At 28.2% G+C, this 15,059-nt stretch overlaps 1 protein-coding gene across 1 annotated transcript; it reads left to right on the top strand.

The window, feature by feature from the left end:
• The first annotated feature begins 471 nt into the window (after window positions 1-471).
• Window positions 472-3,454, top strand: LOC129291556 (scarecrow-like protein 6). The gene has a single exon (XM_054929007.1). The coding sequence runs from the start codon at window positions 947-949 to the stop codon at window positions 3,065-3,067; it is 2,121 nt and encodes a 706-aa protein (XP_054784982.1). The 5' UTR covers window positions 472-946; the 3' UTR covers window positions 3,068-3,454.
• The last annotated feature ends 11,605 nt before the right edge of the window (window positions 3,455-15,059 follow it).

Raw genomic sequence — 15,059 nt, 5'->3', positions numbered from 1 at the left:
AAAAAGTAAAAATGACTTATGAATGAAGTTAAAAAAAAAAAAGTAACTTATATCAAGGATGATCAATCTTTTATATCAAGGAGTATCTAATAACAAGAATCAGAATGAAATTTTAGACTTGAGAACTAGAGATTAAGAACTTGAATAAAAAGTAACTTTAAACTATTCTAATATTTTTTTTTTATAAAATGAAAACATTAACTAATTTTAATCGCTTTTAAATTTAATTATATAATTATACAAATATTACCATTAAATATTGACGATACATTGAAAAATGATAAGAGGGCCTGGGCCCACGCGCTGCAAGTAAGCCTGCTGCTGCGATAACACAATGAAGTCATCACTCATCACAGAAATCCTGCCAACCGGACGGAAATTTTTTTAAAATAAATATAAATAAATAAAATTAATTTATTATTTAAAAAAGTTGAAGGAGCAGAGTTGGAGAGAGAAACCAAGCCAGTAAGAGAGAAGAGACCACTTTACCACTTTTATACGCTGCACGCATCCTTCCCCACAGAACACAAGCAACAGAGAGAGAGAGAGCTTGGGGTCCGAAGAAAGAAAGAAAGAAAACCCCATTGCAAGTTCCTTCTTCTTCTATCCATCCCTACGCTCAATCCCACCATTAATGGATTTCTTCTCATCCTCTTGCTTTTTGCCGACTCACAAGCAACTTACCCACGAACTATCCTGAGATTTCGCTCTTTGACTCTGCCATCTGCTTCAAGTGTCAGTGTTCTTCACTATCTCAGAATTTTCCTATCCTTTTCTCTGTTCAAATCCGCTTAATTTCTAAGCCCAGATCCTAGATTTGTAACCCAGACCAAACCCATTTTCAAATTACTTTGTGGTTGTGAAGAAAGATGCTTTCTTGAAAAGCTGGAGTCTCTTGTGGGGTTTGTTTTGTGGTGTGCGAATCTTTCTGGTTTGGTTTTGTTAGATGAAGGCCATGCCCTTGCCTTTTGAGGAGTTTCAAGGGAAGGGGGTGTTTGAGTTTTCTTCTTTTGCTTCTTCAGATTCGTTTCCTTTGCCTCTTCTGCATCATCAGCCACCACCGGGAAAGTGGACCGGCGGCGAGAAAATTTGCTATGTGGGCACTGAGCCCACCTCTGTTCTCGACGCCAGAAGAAGCCCAAGCCCTCCGAATTCCTCCTCAACAATGGCCTCTCGTGGAAGCAATAGCGCCGCAAGCAAGGGCGGCGGAGGTGGAGGCGGCGACGGAAGTTGCTCAACGAATAGCACAACCACCGGCGCCGCCGCGACGGCCTCTGAAAACCCATCCCAGGCGGCCTTAGACACGTCCACCGCCGAGAAATGTGCTCTGCCGGTGGAGGATTGGGAGGCTGTGTTGTCTGAATCCCCAGGTCAAGATCAGTCTATTCTGAGACTAATCATGGGCGATATTGAAGACCCATCTTCGGGATTGAACAATATCTTGCAGAGCAGTGGTGCTGGGTCTCATATGGTGGATTTCAATGGAGGTTTTGGGGTGGTAGATCAAGGGTTTGAGCTTGAACCTGTAACTTGTGGGAACATAATCAGTCATAGCACTTCAGAACCCATTTTCTCGGCTTCAGCAACCAATCCTCTGATGATGTCATCTTCTCCATTGGTGTTCAATTCTCAGGCGCAAGTAAGTTCATCGGTCGAAGACAAGTTAAACCGGAATCAAGTCCAATTCTCTGAGAATCCATCTTTCTTTATGCCACTGTCATACCCACAATTGCAAGAGCAGCAAGTTTATTCTCAGCCTCAAGCAAAACGGCTTCTTTGTGACACAATTGGGCAAGGCTATCAGGTGCCGAAGGGTGCGGTATTGGATTCGGGGCAAGAGCTATTGGCTAGGAGGCAGCAATTGCAGCTTCCTATGAACACTCAACATGTGCACCATCAATGGCAATCCTTAATTGAGCCACCATTGAAACAGCAGAAGGTGAGCTCTGCAGGGGATGATTTCGCAACTCAAGAGCTCCAGCAGACTATAATTGAAATGATTTTCAAGGCTGCGGAGCATATCGAAGCCGGTAACCCGGTAAATGCGCAAGGGATATTGGCGCGGCTCAATCACCAGCTCTCCCCTATTGGTAAGCCATTTCAGAGGGCTGCATTCTATATGAAGGAAGCCTTGCAGTTACTGCTGCATTCAAATGGGCAAAGCTTATTGGCTTTCTCGCCCATCAGTTTCATATTCAAAATTGGAGCTTATAAGTCATTCTCTGATATATCTCCAGTCATTCAGTTTGCTAATTTTACTTGTAATCAAGCGCTCATTGAGGCTGTGGAGAGTTTTGAGAGGATTCACATTATTGATTTTGATATTGGGTTTGGAGTGCAATTGGCTTCTTTCATGCAAGAGCTGGCCTTGAGGAATGGTGGTGCACCTTCCCTGAAAGTTACTGCAATTGTATCCCCATCCACCTGTGATGAATTTGAGCTCAATTTTACCCGAGACCACTTGAAACAATATGCCAAAGAAATCAACATATCCTTTGAGCTTAATGTTATGAGCATTGAATCATTAAACTCTACTTCCTGGCCCCTTCCTAGTCGATTCCCCGATTCAGAAGCAATTGCTGTGAATTTGCCTGTTTCTTGTTTCTCAAATTACCCTCCATCCTTTCCTGTGGCCCTTCGCTTTGTAAAGCAACTCATGCCAAAAATTGTGGTCACCTTGGATAGAAGCTGCGATCGAATCGATGTCCCATTCCCCCACAGTTTAATCCATGCCCTTCAATCTTACTCAGCCTTGCTTGAATCCCTGGATGCTGTGAACGTGAACCTCGATGTCCTCCAAAAGATTGAGAGGCACTTTGTCCAACCGGCCATCGAGAAGATCATACTAGGTCGCCACCAATGCAGGGGAAAGTTTGCCCCATGGAGGAGCCTACTTCTCTCATCTGGGTTCTCTCCCTTCTCATTCAGTAACTCTACAGAAGCTCAAGCCGAGTGCTTGGTGCAGAGGGCGGCTGTGAGGGGATTCCAAGTGGATAGGAAGCATTCTTCTCTTACCTTATGCTGGCAGAGGAAGGAACTCATCTCTATTTCAACTTGGAGATGCTGAGCAGTAGCTGAATCAGTAATATGCTTTCAAAGGTGCTTCATGACTTACTCATTTAGTTTATTTTTCTGAGTCCTATTGTCTGTGGTTGTTCTCAGTGCTACTAATTGTTCATGTAATTTAGGTTCTTAGTTATGCTATCAATCAACTCAACACCTCCAAATCTTTTGTTAAATGGATGGGATGGCATTGTACAGTTCCTATTATTATGTATTTTTCTAGCATTTTCCACTTTGAATCCGGGCATCATCTATGCCTTTTCCCACATCCATCTCCTGGATGGTGACTTTTTTATGTAGTCTTGACCTTAAAGCAAATTGCTTTGGAAGCAAAGAACTCTGTATGTTCTAAAAGTTGGACTATAAATCAATGGAGGCACTGATTTTATCAGTTTTTTTAATTATTATTATTAGTCTTTTCAATAGGGTTATTTTGTTGGTTCATCATTGACACCTACCTCTAATTTTCATCACACTTCCATTTTAATATAGTTTAGTTTGTGTTTGGTTTTATGTTGGAAATTATCAAATCCATGGTTTTGGTGGTAATGGAAAAACACTTTTGAGATGTATATTCTTTCTAGTTTTATTTGTAAGTTATTTTGAGCATGTTTTATCTAGATTAAGAAAAATCTTAAATCTTATTAATTCTTTTTAAAAAATCAACAAGTTTTTAACTTTACTAGCATCTAATGGGGGTAAAAGGTAATGGAAACAAATTATAAAAGTGCAGTGTTAATATATTCAAAACAAATAATCTTCCTCTATACTATAAAATTTATAGTAAAAAAGGGGGTTTTTCCATGGTGAAAATTGTGAGAGGCAATTGCATATAAATTTATATATCGGAGAGATAGAGGTGGAGGGTAATGTAATTAAGAATTTGAAGTAATCATTAAAATAGAGGTAATAATTCTGACAAGAAATGAGAACTTGTGAATCTGGACTTGTCTGTATCAATGTCTTGGTGCAATGGATTGAGTGAGAAAATGTTCAATATCACCATGAGAGCTTTTTTCTTGCCAAAAAAATGGGGGACGACTTCAATATATGTATATATGTATATATATACCATAAATATATATATATATATATATATCACCGTGAAACAATTAATTACTTATTATGTTGACTGCTCTTTGTTGGAACACAACAATCATTAGAAATTGGTGGATTTATATCATTCTGCTCTGGAAAAAAGAAATAGATAAAAAAAAAAGAAAAAAAAGAAACGGCTGCTGACATAACTCGTTTTAAAAAGTCTGAAAGCCTTGAAAGTGAAGTTTGTGAAAGGAATAGAGAGAACACAGGAAATATGTTAATCCAGTGAAAAGGGACTTTTTTTATATGCTTTATTTTCCGTCGTATCACTATTATTAGACTTTTTTTAAAATTTTTTTTCTAAGGTTCTTTTTAGTTAAACCATGGAGGTTTTTTTAACACAAATTTAACGTCAATATTATTAATTTATATTTTCCAAACCATTGAATGTTAAAAATAGTTGAAATTAATAATGTCTATTATTTTTGTAGTCAGCCATAAATATTTTATTATTAATTTTAAATATATATTTTTGGCCTATTAACTCTTATGCATGTTTTATAGCAGACCTCAAGCTCAAAATCAATACATGAATATTTTTTGCTTGAAATATTGATTTCTAATATCTGAGGACATGCTTGAGAGTATAGGATGGAACACAAGAAATAATCATTAATGAAATGAGATGTGGTAGAGTGAAGTGGAGTGGAATGGAATGGAATGGAATATTCATTGTTGGGGAGTTCTATTAAAGGAATAAATAATTTTATTTAATCATTATTTAAGAATAATTATAAAATTAATATATTTAAATTAAATATATTTTTTTTCAATTTTAAGGTAAAAGAGAGTGAAAGAATGAGTGGGGGTGAGAAGGATAAGGATAATTTTATAAGAAAATTACTTATATCATATCATTCCATTATCGATTCCTAAATTAGAGATTCAACAAAAATGAGTTTAAGATGATATGTGATGGCTTGGAAGGCCATCCCAAGTTATTCGAACTCTCTTTTAATTTTTTTTTCAAATAATAATATAAAGCTTTTAACCATCCCATCTTATCCCATTCTATCTTAAAAAAACACACTCAAACATTACCTAAATACAAAAAGAATCTTAATATATTAATATAAATATGGCCTACAGTTTTATTTATGAATTATTTTTAATATGTTTCAACAAAATAATTTTTTTAAAATTCATTGACTGCATATAAAAATTTAATAAGTATTTTAATTTTATCTATATTAAGTGTGTGTATTAATAATGTGTTTTTTATCAATACTTAATAAGGGGGTAAAAAGGAAAAATTTATCTAAAAAAATTCATCAAATTTCTCCAATGCCGCTTCGAATATTTGATTCACCAATTTGATCAATTCAAGACTAATTTGCTCAGCTTTCTCCTCGTTTTTCCATTGCATTGGACTAGATAGGAGATCAATTTCCGATTCAAGTGGTTGGTTTGGTCTAGTTATCTTAGCTTAGTAAAATAAAAATAAAAAAGATTTGTACATATATAACTTAGCAAAAAAATTGCACTGTTTATAAATTATAATGATATATAAATTTATATTTTCTATTTTTTTAATACATCGGAGAGCCAAATTTACATTTTCTATTTATATATTGCTCCCTCCATCCCAAATTATAAAATAATTTTGAGAGAGATTCAGTATCTCAAAATATACGATGCTTTGATAAAAATAATATTTTATTAATGATATTTTTTTCAAAATATCATTCACTCTTTTTATATATTATCTATCTTCGATATTTTTTTATAAATGAAGTATTAAATTAAGAGTATTTTTAAAAAATTATATTTTTATCTTAAAAAATAAAATTATAAAGTATATTTAATAAATTTTATTAGTATGTATAATTTTGCTTAAAAGTATCTTATGAATTAAAATGAAGGTCTACTTTATTTTTAAATATAAGAGAAACTATCTTATATTTCTTTGTTTTGTTATTATAAGCAGAACTACAAATTTCAAGAAAAATTAATTATATTTTTTTTCAAATTGTCTGTCATAAATGAATAGTATAACTAAATCAGAGGGAAAAGGTAAACATTAATTATAAGATAATTTGAGTCCAAACATTTCAATTTTAAATAAATTATCATGATAATTTAATTTTTTTAAACTGTGTGAGTTAATTAAAATACTCTTATATTAAAAAATAGATGAAGTATAATTTAGTATATTAATATTAATAATATTTTTTAATTTTATATCTTATTTATTTATTTATTTATTATTTTTTAAATTTTTGAAAAATAATTTATTATGCGTATTAATTGCTAAAACAATTTTAAAGATAGAAATATCATGTTTTTTTAATAAATGTGAAATTGGTTAAAAGCCTATACTAGGGCAGTAGGGCCAGAGGGAGTTGTTTGGAACTAGGCTAATTTTCGTCAGCCGTTTTTATTTACAATTTTATTTGTTTTCTAAATTTCAGCTTTCCCCTTCAAATTTTCCATATTATTTTATTATATTATTATGGTTGAATATTTTTAGGACTATATGCATCATCCCATTATATTAAGGCACGCCAACTTGCGTTTTCAAGTGATCACACGCTGAACAAAAAGTTGTCCTTCTAATTATTATAATTATCAATTATTATAATTATTTTTTAATGCTTCTGCTAATGAAATCACATGGGGTCTTCTTTATGTGGGGCCTACACACAAATTAGTTTAACCTTGGAAGCCTCTCATTTACTTGCTACTTTCACAAAGCACAATTATTAATGATAATAATCAAAATATTTAATGATTGAGGTCATGTTGCATGAGAGACACGTCTGGTTTCTCATTGTAATTGCAATTATTTTTTTCTAAAATATTTATCTGTAAAAATTATAAAATTTATAAAGAATTTTTATTATTTATGCATTATGAACCATACAACTTATCTTAGACTTTATGCAATTTATTTTAATATAAAATAATGACAAACACACCAACTCCATGGACAATAAGGCACACTCTAAATTATTTTATTATTAATTGTTAATTCATTATTCAATTAAAGAATGATACTCCTATTTGATACATTTGGCAATGTTTGTTTAAAATTTAATCATGGGCATGGAGCACCAACTTCATTACTTTCTTTAAATTTTATTTAGTGTGAGGAAACATGCTGCAGTTATAATATAAAAAGAAAAACTAAAGAATTTACATGTTATTAACATTGTTCCCTCTTTCTGTTTTTTTTTTTTTTTACTTTGTCATGGTTTTGATAACCTTGCCAGAATGGTTGAACTAGTTAAATTGTTGACTGGATTCACTATAGTTCATTTGAATCAAAAAATTATTTTTATAGTTGAGCTGAGTTAGAGAAGAGTTGAATTGCCATTGAGTTAGAAACTAGAGTTAAGTCAAGAATCAAAATGATTTTAAAAAAAATAAGACGGATAAATACCTAATATTCTAGTCATTAAAAAATATAAAGTATTTTTAATCGAATTTTACCCTCTAATAAAGTAGTTTCATACTTTCAAATTAACCCTATCTTTTTATATTTACTTCTATTAAACACCTTATAATAAATATAAAATCATTATTAATAAGGGTACTTTTGAAAAAAAAGTTAATGATTACACCTGAAAAAATAAAAAATACTTTATATTTTTTAACATCTAACTCGTCAAAAAATACCTTATATTTTTGAACAGAGAAAGTATAAAAAAGGGTTAAAATATTTTAAAATATTATCTAACTTTATTTTTGGACCCTTCATAGATATATAATATTATGTGGGACCATTTTCTTACAAATATGTTGATAGCTATAGATGCAAATACAAATATTATTGAGCCTATTCATACTTAAGTTAACCAAGATCTGTTTATGTTTGACAAATTATAATTTATATTGTTATTAATTTATAGTCATGTTAGGTTATTTTATTAACAACTAGACATATTGTAAATTTTATTATATAAGAATGACATTAAAAATAATTAATATAAAATTTTACTTTATTATATAAAATTTTATAATGACATTAAAAATTTTATTTTATTATATATAATTTTATTTTTAAAATAAAAAATATAAACTTCTAAAAATATCTTTAATTTAATATTCTATTTATGACAAAATTTTAATGAAGTAAGATAACATAATGGAAAGGGAGCTAGTTATTAGCCTTGGTTTCTCACATATGTGTGTAAATAATACTTCATTCAGTTCAAAATATAAGCATTTTTACTTAACTAATTTTAATTTAAAATATAAGTAATTTAGTACATACAAATTTTTTTTTCATTTTATCCCTTACATTTATTAATTTAGATCTTTATGTATATCTCCTATTCATTATGAAGTATATTAATAATTGGGACTAGGCATAAGAGGAAAAAATAATATATATATATATATATATATATTTGGAATGAAAACTTTATTGATATGTAAATTTTTTTAAAAAACTGTTTATATTTTGAAAAGAAAAGAGTATAATAGAAAGGATAATATTAATAAAATTTTATTTTATTAAAATATTTTATATTTTGAAACGCCAAATTTCTTTAAAATGTTTTCTAATTTCAGGGTTGAGGAAGTAGTTAACTAGCTCTTATAGGACAACAAAAAAAAAAAAAATATATATATATATATATATATATTGGTTTTCAATCGATGAGATTCTAGCCCTCAACTAAAGTTAAATGAATCTAGTTCCTTCCACTTTGTTTTAGCCTGGTCAATTTTTTTTTTTTTTACATAACTACTGTTCTAACAAACCTAACAGCGCATAATAATTTTTTTAATGTCAGCGTAACAGAACAAGATAAAAAAAAAAAATTAATTGCTTACGATCACGACACGCATTAATTAAAACAAGACTTCATTTGGTGGAATGATTAGTCAATTAATGTCACTGCTAAAGTGGATTAATAGGCAACCCTCTAACACGGCTCAATTGTGAATTGTCTGATCTGCTGAGATAATTATGAGTCAATGTGAACACTTTGATTATAAGTTTATGCATTGAATAATTATTGAGAAAACTACATATAGGTCCTATAAAATAAACTTATTTATAATAAGTTTACGAAATTTAAAAATAATGTCTTTTAAAACTTAGGTATAATTTAAAATTGAGATACAAAGATAATAATGCTCTTATAAAAAATACATTACATCAATCAAATAATTTATAACAATTTTGTCAATAATTTACAATTATATTTCTTTTATAACTTTATAACTTTTTCATATATTTATAATTAAATTGATCTTATATTATAAGTTTGATACTAATTATATACAACTATATTATTAGTAATTTATAACTATCATTTTAATATTTTATAACAATAACTTCATATATTTAATGATTAAATCAGTCATGTGTTGCCAACAAAGTTTAACACTAATTGTTCACAACCATATCAGTAATTTACAACTCATGCTTTAATATTTTATAACTGTAAATTCAGTATTTTTAATAGGGATAATAATGTCTTTATACCTCAAATTTAAATTACACTTGAGTTTCAAGGAATTTAACTGTAGTTTTTAAATTTTATGCAATTTATTTACAAATAAGTATGCCCTACCAGACTTATGCCTAATTTTTTCATAATTATTTGTACGTTAGTTGATTGATCAGGGTTTCTGGTCTTACACGACAATGAAATTAAATGTTAGAAACTGAAGTGCGCATTAATTACATGCTCCAAAGTATCGATTGATATTCATCAATCATGTTTAATGAACTTATTAATTAATGTGACTAATCTGATGTGATTTGCTTTGTTTATTTTGTTTCTTGAATTTTATAATCCGCATGCATAGTTGGAAGGGAAAAATGTGGGACCCACAAAGGAAAACGTTAGTGCGAAACTCAAACTACAAGACAGAGTAAAAGTTGGGGGCAACATAAAAAAGAGGGTGTCAAGTCTGTAACAAAATTATAAATTTAATTTATATAAATTATAATATATACTTCTTTCATTTAAAAATATAATATATTTTTTTATCAAATTTTATCTCATAATAAAATAATTATTTACTTTTTAACTAACTCTATCTTTTCATATTTATTTTTATAATAAATATAAAGTTATTATTGATAGAAACACTTTTAAAAAAAGACAATTATTACACCTTAAAAGATTAAAAATGTTTTATATTTTAAACATCCAACTCCTCAAAAAATATCTCATATTTTTGAATGGAGGGAGTATATATATATATATATATAACTTAGTAGAAAATTTATTTTTTAAAATTTAATTTATGCATAACAAAAATTTCTAAATAAAACAATTTATTTCTTATATTTTAATATTTATAAAGTAACCAATTGAAGATAAAAATATTTTCTTATAACTTTTAGTTTTGTACAAGAATAAGATAATAAATTGTAAAAAAAAAAGAAGTTGTCATTAAAATAACTTCTAATTCATTATGTGTGCATGAAGATAACAATTTATAAAATATAACATTTACCAAAAAAATGTAAAATATAACAAATTGATATCTCGATTTTAAATTGCACGACTGAAAGATTATAGAATGAAATAATATTTAAATTATATTCTCAATATTGCATGAATAAGAATTCTAAAATTACAACGACTTATTTTTCATCTTTCAATATACATAAGGTAGAAATATTCTAAATGAGAACACTTTGTTATTTATACTTTTTATTTTGCACAAGCTAATAAATTTACGAATAAAATTTACTTTATGTTTTTAATATGCACATATCAAAAAATTATAAATAATAACAAGTCGTCATATTTATATATTGTTATATTATTTTAACATATTATTTTATTTCTGTATTTTTACATTAGCTTTTAATGTTCAGAATAATAAATTATGAAATAGAATATATTGTTATTTAAATTTTAATTTGTATTGAGTAAATATTCTGAAATAATATAAGGCGTTATTTATATTTTTAATCTATATGAGGATAAGAAATCTTAAAATAAAACAAATGATTATTGATATATGAGCTATTATAAATTCTAAAATAAAATACATTATCTAAATGTTAATTTATGAGTACATCACACATCTTCAAATAGAAAAATATTCTTTATATTTTTAAAATAGTGACAAATTCTAAAATAAGTTTTATGAGAACAGAAAGTTATTTATATTCTTAATATGGATGGGCATCAAATTCTAAAATAATTTATATAAAAATAAAATGAATTATCACTGATACTTTCAAAATGCATGGGATAATAAATCCTGAAATAAAACAGCTTTATACAGTATGGAAGGAACAAATTAAAAAAAAAAAAAGTTTTGATCTGTCTGTTTCGAGAGAAATGGAACTATGGAAGGGAGGCCAAGAAAATTTGAAATGAATTAAACTGAAAATAAAATTTGAGAAATGAGATTGAAATTCTTTTATTCATTTTCCTTGCTCTTTTAACTTCTATATTCCTCTTATATTTTATTTCTATTTTTTTTTAAATTGAACTCATCAAAATCTCCCTTCCCTTCTCATCCATTTCCCAAAATGAACTCTCCATTCTTCTCAAATCAAATAGAGATTAATATTTTCAAGCATTACAAGGGTATAAAATTAGTTAAAGTAACCTTAATCCAAGAAAATATTAATGATATGTTTGGATTAATGAGAATTTAAATTTAAATTTAGATCAAATCTCTTATTTAGATAAATAAAATTTTATGAATTTGAATTTAATTCAAATCAAAATCCATCACTTATTACATTCCTCCTATACCTCGTTCTCTTTTTGTTTTTACTGTTTATGCATATATAATTTTTAAATATTTTTTACCTCTTGTTGATTTAAAAATAGATAAATTTATTACTTTGATTTTTTGTTTTTATTTTAAATATCAACTCATCTCTTTTTTTGATTTGAAAATTTTTTAAACTATCTAAAAAAAAATTTTGAATGTGTGAATTCTAAATGTAAGATATAAAATACAAGATTTTAAATCTAAAAATCAAAACCCAATGCACCAATCCAAACACTTTCTAGAGGTATTCCAGAAAAATGCATTTGATGATTAAAAGAATGTAGGAAAATGACTTACATTTTAGATCAAGAAAACTCCCCGATAAGTAAATATTTGAGCGTCAAATAAATATATTCCACCCATCTTTAATATAAGATAAACTTTGATTTTTTTTTTTTGTCTTTAATATAAACATCCTTGCTCAACTCTAACTTTACCTTATACACAAGATAAACTGTGTATAAACTTTGTATTATATTACAATCCAATTTATAGTAATATAATACATAATAGGTTAATGAGTAACATACCCTTTAAACTATTAGATGAATCACATTATGAACTATAAATTTGTGAAATATATAAAGCTTTCTTCAACTTTAAACTTTTGAGTACTTAAAACTATGCCACTAAGTACTAAAAAATGACTGTTACTTTTCAAGTTATGAGACCCACTCACATGTTAGCTAAGCGTGTGAGTAGGCCTCACAGTCTAAAAAGTAACACCTATTTTTTACTACTCAACAATAATGTTTTATGTGTTAGAAATTTAGAAGTTGCAAAAAAATTTTGCACATTTTATAAGTGTAGGATCTATGAGGTTATTCATGTAATAATTTAGGGGGCATATTTCTTGTTAACCCTACTTAGTAATATCATTTATGAAAAAACATTTAACATTTGAGAGAAAAAAAATAAAACCTTGAAAAAATAAATTAAAAAAATTATTTCGTTGATGAGAGATTTACACACACATTAATATTTATATAAACTTCAGAATAATATTGATTGAAAGTTGGTTCTTGTTTTAGAGAAATAATATTAAAGGACTGAAAGATTGAATTGAACTTGAATAAGGATTAAAATATTTGGAAATCCAAAAAATTGAACCAAAGATCCTTTAGTAAATTAGTTTAAAAATTTGCATTTCACAATTTGCAACCTTTAAAACAAGAATTTGAAATAATATTGTCTAATTTGCAAAGAAAAAACTTGCTAAATACATGTCATTATTTTCAGTGATTTGTTGCTCACATACTTTTATTTTTAACCCTCAAAACACGGATTTACAAATAATATGCAGTAATTTGTAAGAGAAAATGATTTTCAAATAATGAAATATTTAACTAGTATTTGTTATAAAATTAGAGATTGAGAGGAGGAGATAAGAGAAAAAACTATATTGAAAAAAAAAGAGATAAGAGCTCTTTTATTTCGATGTATAAAATACAATTTAAGTGCCTTATATTTATAGGTACAAATATATCAATTAAAATAAATAAGATAATAATGAAAGATATTATAGCAACTAAAGATATTGAAAAATCTGAAATAATGGACATTCACGTAATATCCTAATATTCATAATAGTATTTTTTTTTATAAATTAACGAACCTTACTAGCAAATTTTTGTTGTGAGGGTTGTAAATTAGGAAATGAGAATAATAAATTTTTATATCAATTCACTAAACGATCTTCGGTCCTCATTTCATATGTTTAAATCTTTTGCCATTATTTAAATTTATTTCAACCTTTTAGTCTTTTAATGTCATTCCCCCTCTTATTTTTGACCGACAAGATTAGTTTGGAATACAACATTATATATTCCCCTCAATGTTCCAACATAAGACATTTCCCAAAGTCCCACTTGATAAAAAATATATAACATTGATTAGTTGTCATAATTATTTTTTCAATATTCCTTACTTTATTTATGAAATGGTGTAGATTTTTTTAAGAGATTAAAGTTTCTACGTATATTTTTTAACACCATAAAATAATTATTATATTTTATATTATGATTCTGAGAGAGTAAATTGTACAAGATCACATGTCTGTTTGTTTAAGATTAAGAATAAGTACTTCCTTCATTTAAAATATAAAATATTTTTTTGAAAAGTTAAATGTTTAAAAAATATAAGGTATTTTTTAATCTTTTCAGGTGTAATTATTACCTTTTTTTTAAAAGTGCCCTTATTGATGAATGACTTTATATTTATTGTAGGGTATTGTTAACCTCTAGAAGTTCATGTTATTTCATCACATTTTCCTTAGATTCTAATCTGTTTTAGTTCAATTGTATATGTTTTTATTGCCCAAATTAGGAAATGTGCATTTTATTTTCGGCTTGTGTTCTTGGCTTTAATTTGATATTTTTAGCCTAATTTCATGTTATTTTGATTGAAGTTTTGATTAGAAGCATTTCTGGAGCTTTGTGGATGTTTTTGGAAGGCTTTTGGATGAAGAAATCAGAGCAAAATGAATAATTTTCACCGCTATCAGAAAAACGCTGCGTTTCATTTATCAGAAATTAATTGGCTAGATACATATAAGCTGAGAGCTCGACCCAGAATGCATTCTTCAAACTTTTTGACACTTTTGGAGCTTGGTTGTGCTAGGGTTTGGGCATTGGAAGAGTTGGGATCAAGAGATTGAACTTTGAAACATTTGGAGCTCATTTTCTTTGGTTTTTCTATTCCTCTTCCCTTTCCTCTCTTGTAATCTGAAATGGGTCCACTTATTTTGTATATTTATAGCTTGTGGATGATTATGAGTAGCTAAACCCTTTGTTCTCTAGGATTATTTGGAACCCTTGTATGGATTAACATCATATTTCTCCTCTCTTTTTGTGATTAATGATATATGTGTGTTTATTTTACTCTTTCCTTAATGCTCTACTTGATTGGCCACCATTTAGATGTTGGGTTCACTTAATTGATGCTTGAGAGGGCTAGGTTGAGTGGTAGAACTTGGGTAAAATTGTGTAAGAACTTGATATTTGCATGTTGAATGGATGGTTTTGCTAGTAAGATAGAGATATACTTGCTAGCCTTGCATAGCCCCATTAGGGTTGGTGTTTTAAAATTGCGTTTTATTATATTGTAACAAGAGATTGGGCAATTAATTTAACTAAACCCTTGTTCATGACTTGAGAGAGCTTGTCCAAGTATTTTTAGAACCTTAGGTTAGC

This window comes from Prosopis cineraria, unplaced genomic scaffold (assembly GCF_029017545.1).
Source record: "Prosopis cineraria cultivar Desert tree isolate PC_DT_omini unplaced genomic scaffold, ASM2901754v1 PC13, whole genome shotgun sequence".
Taxonomy (NCBI): Eukaryota; Viridiplantae; Streptophyta; class Magnoliopsida; order Fabales; family Fabaceae; genus Prosopis; species Prosopis cineraria.
The sequence above is the reverse complement of the archived record's forward strand: the minus strand, read 5'-3'. Positions and strand labels throughout refer to the sequence as shown.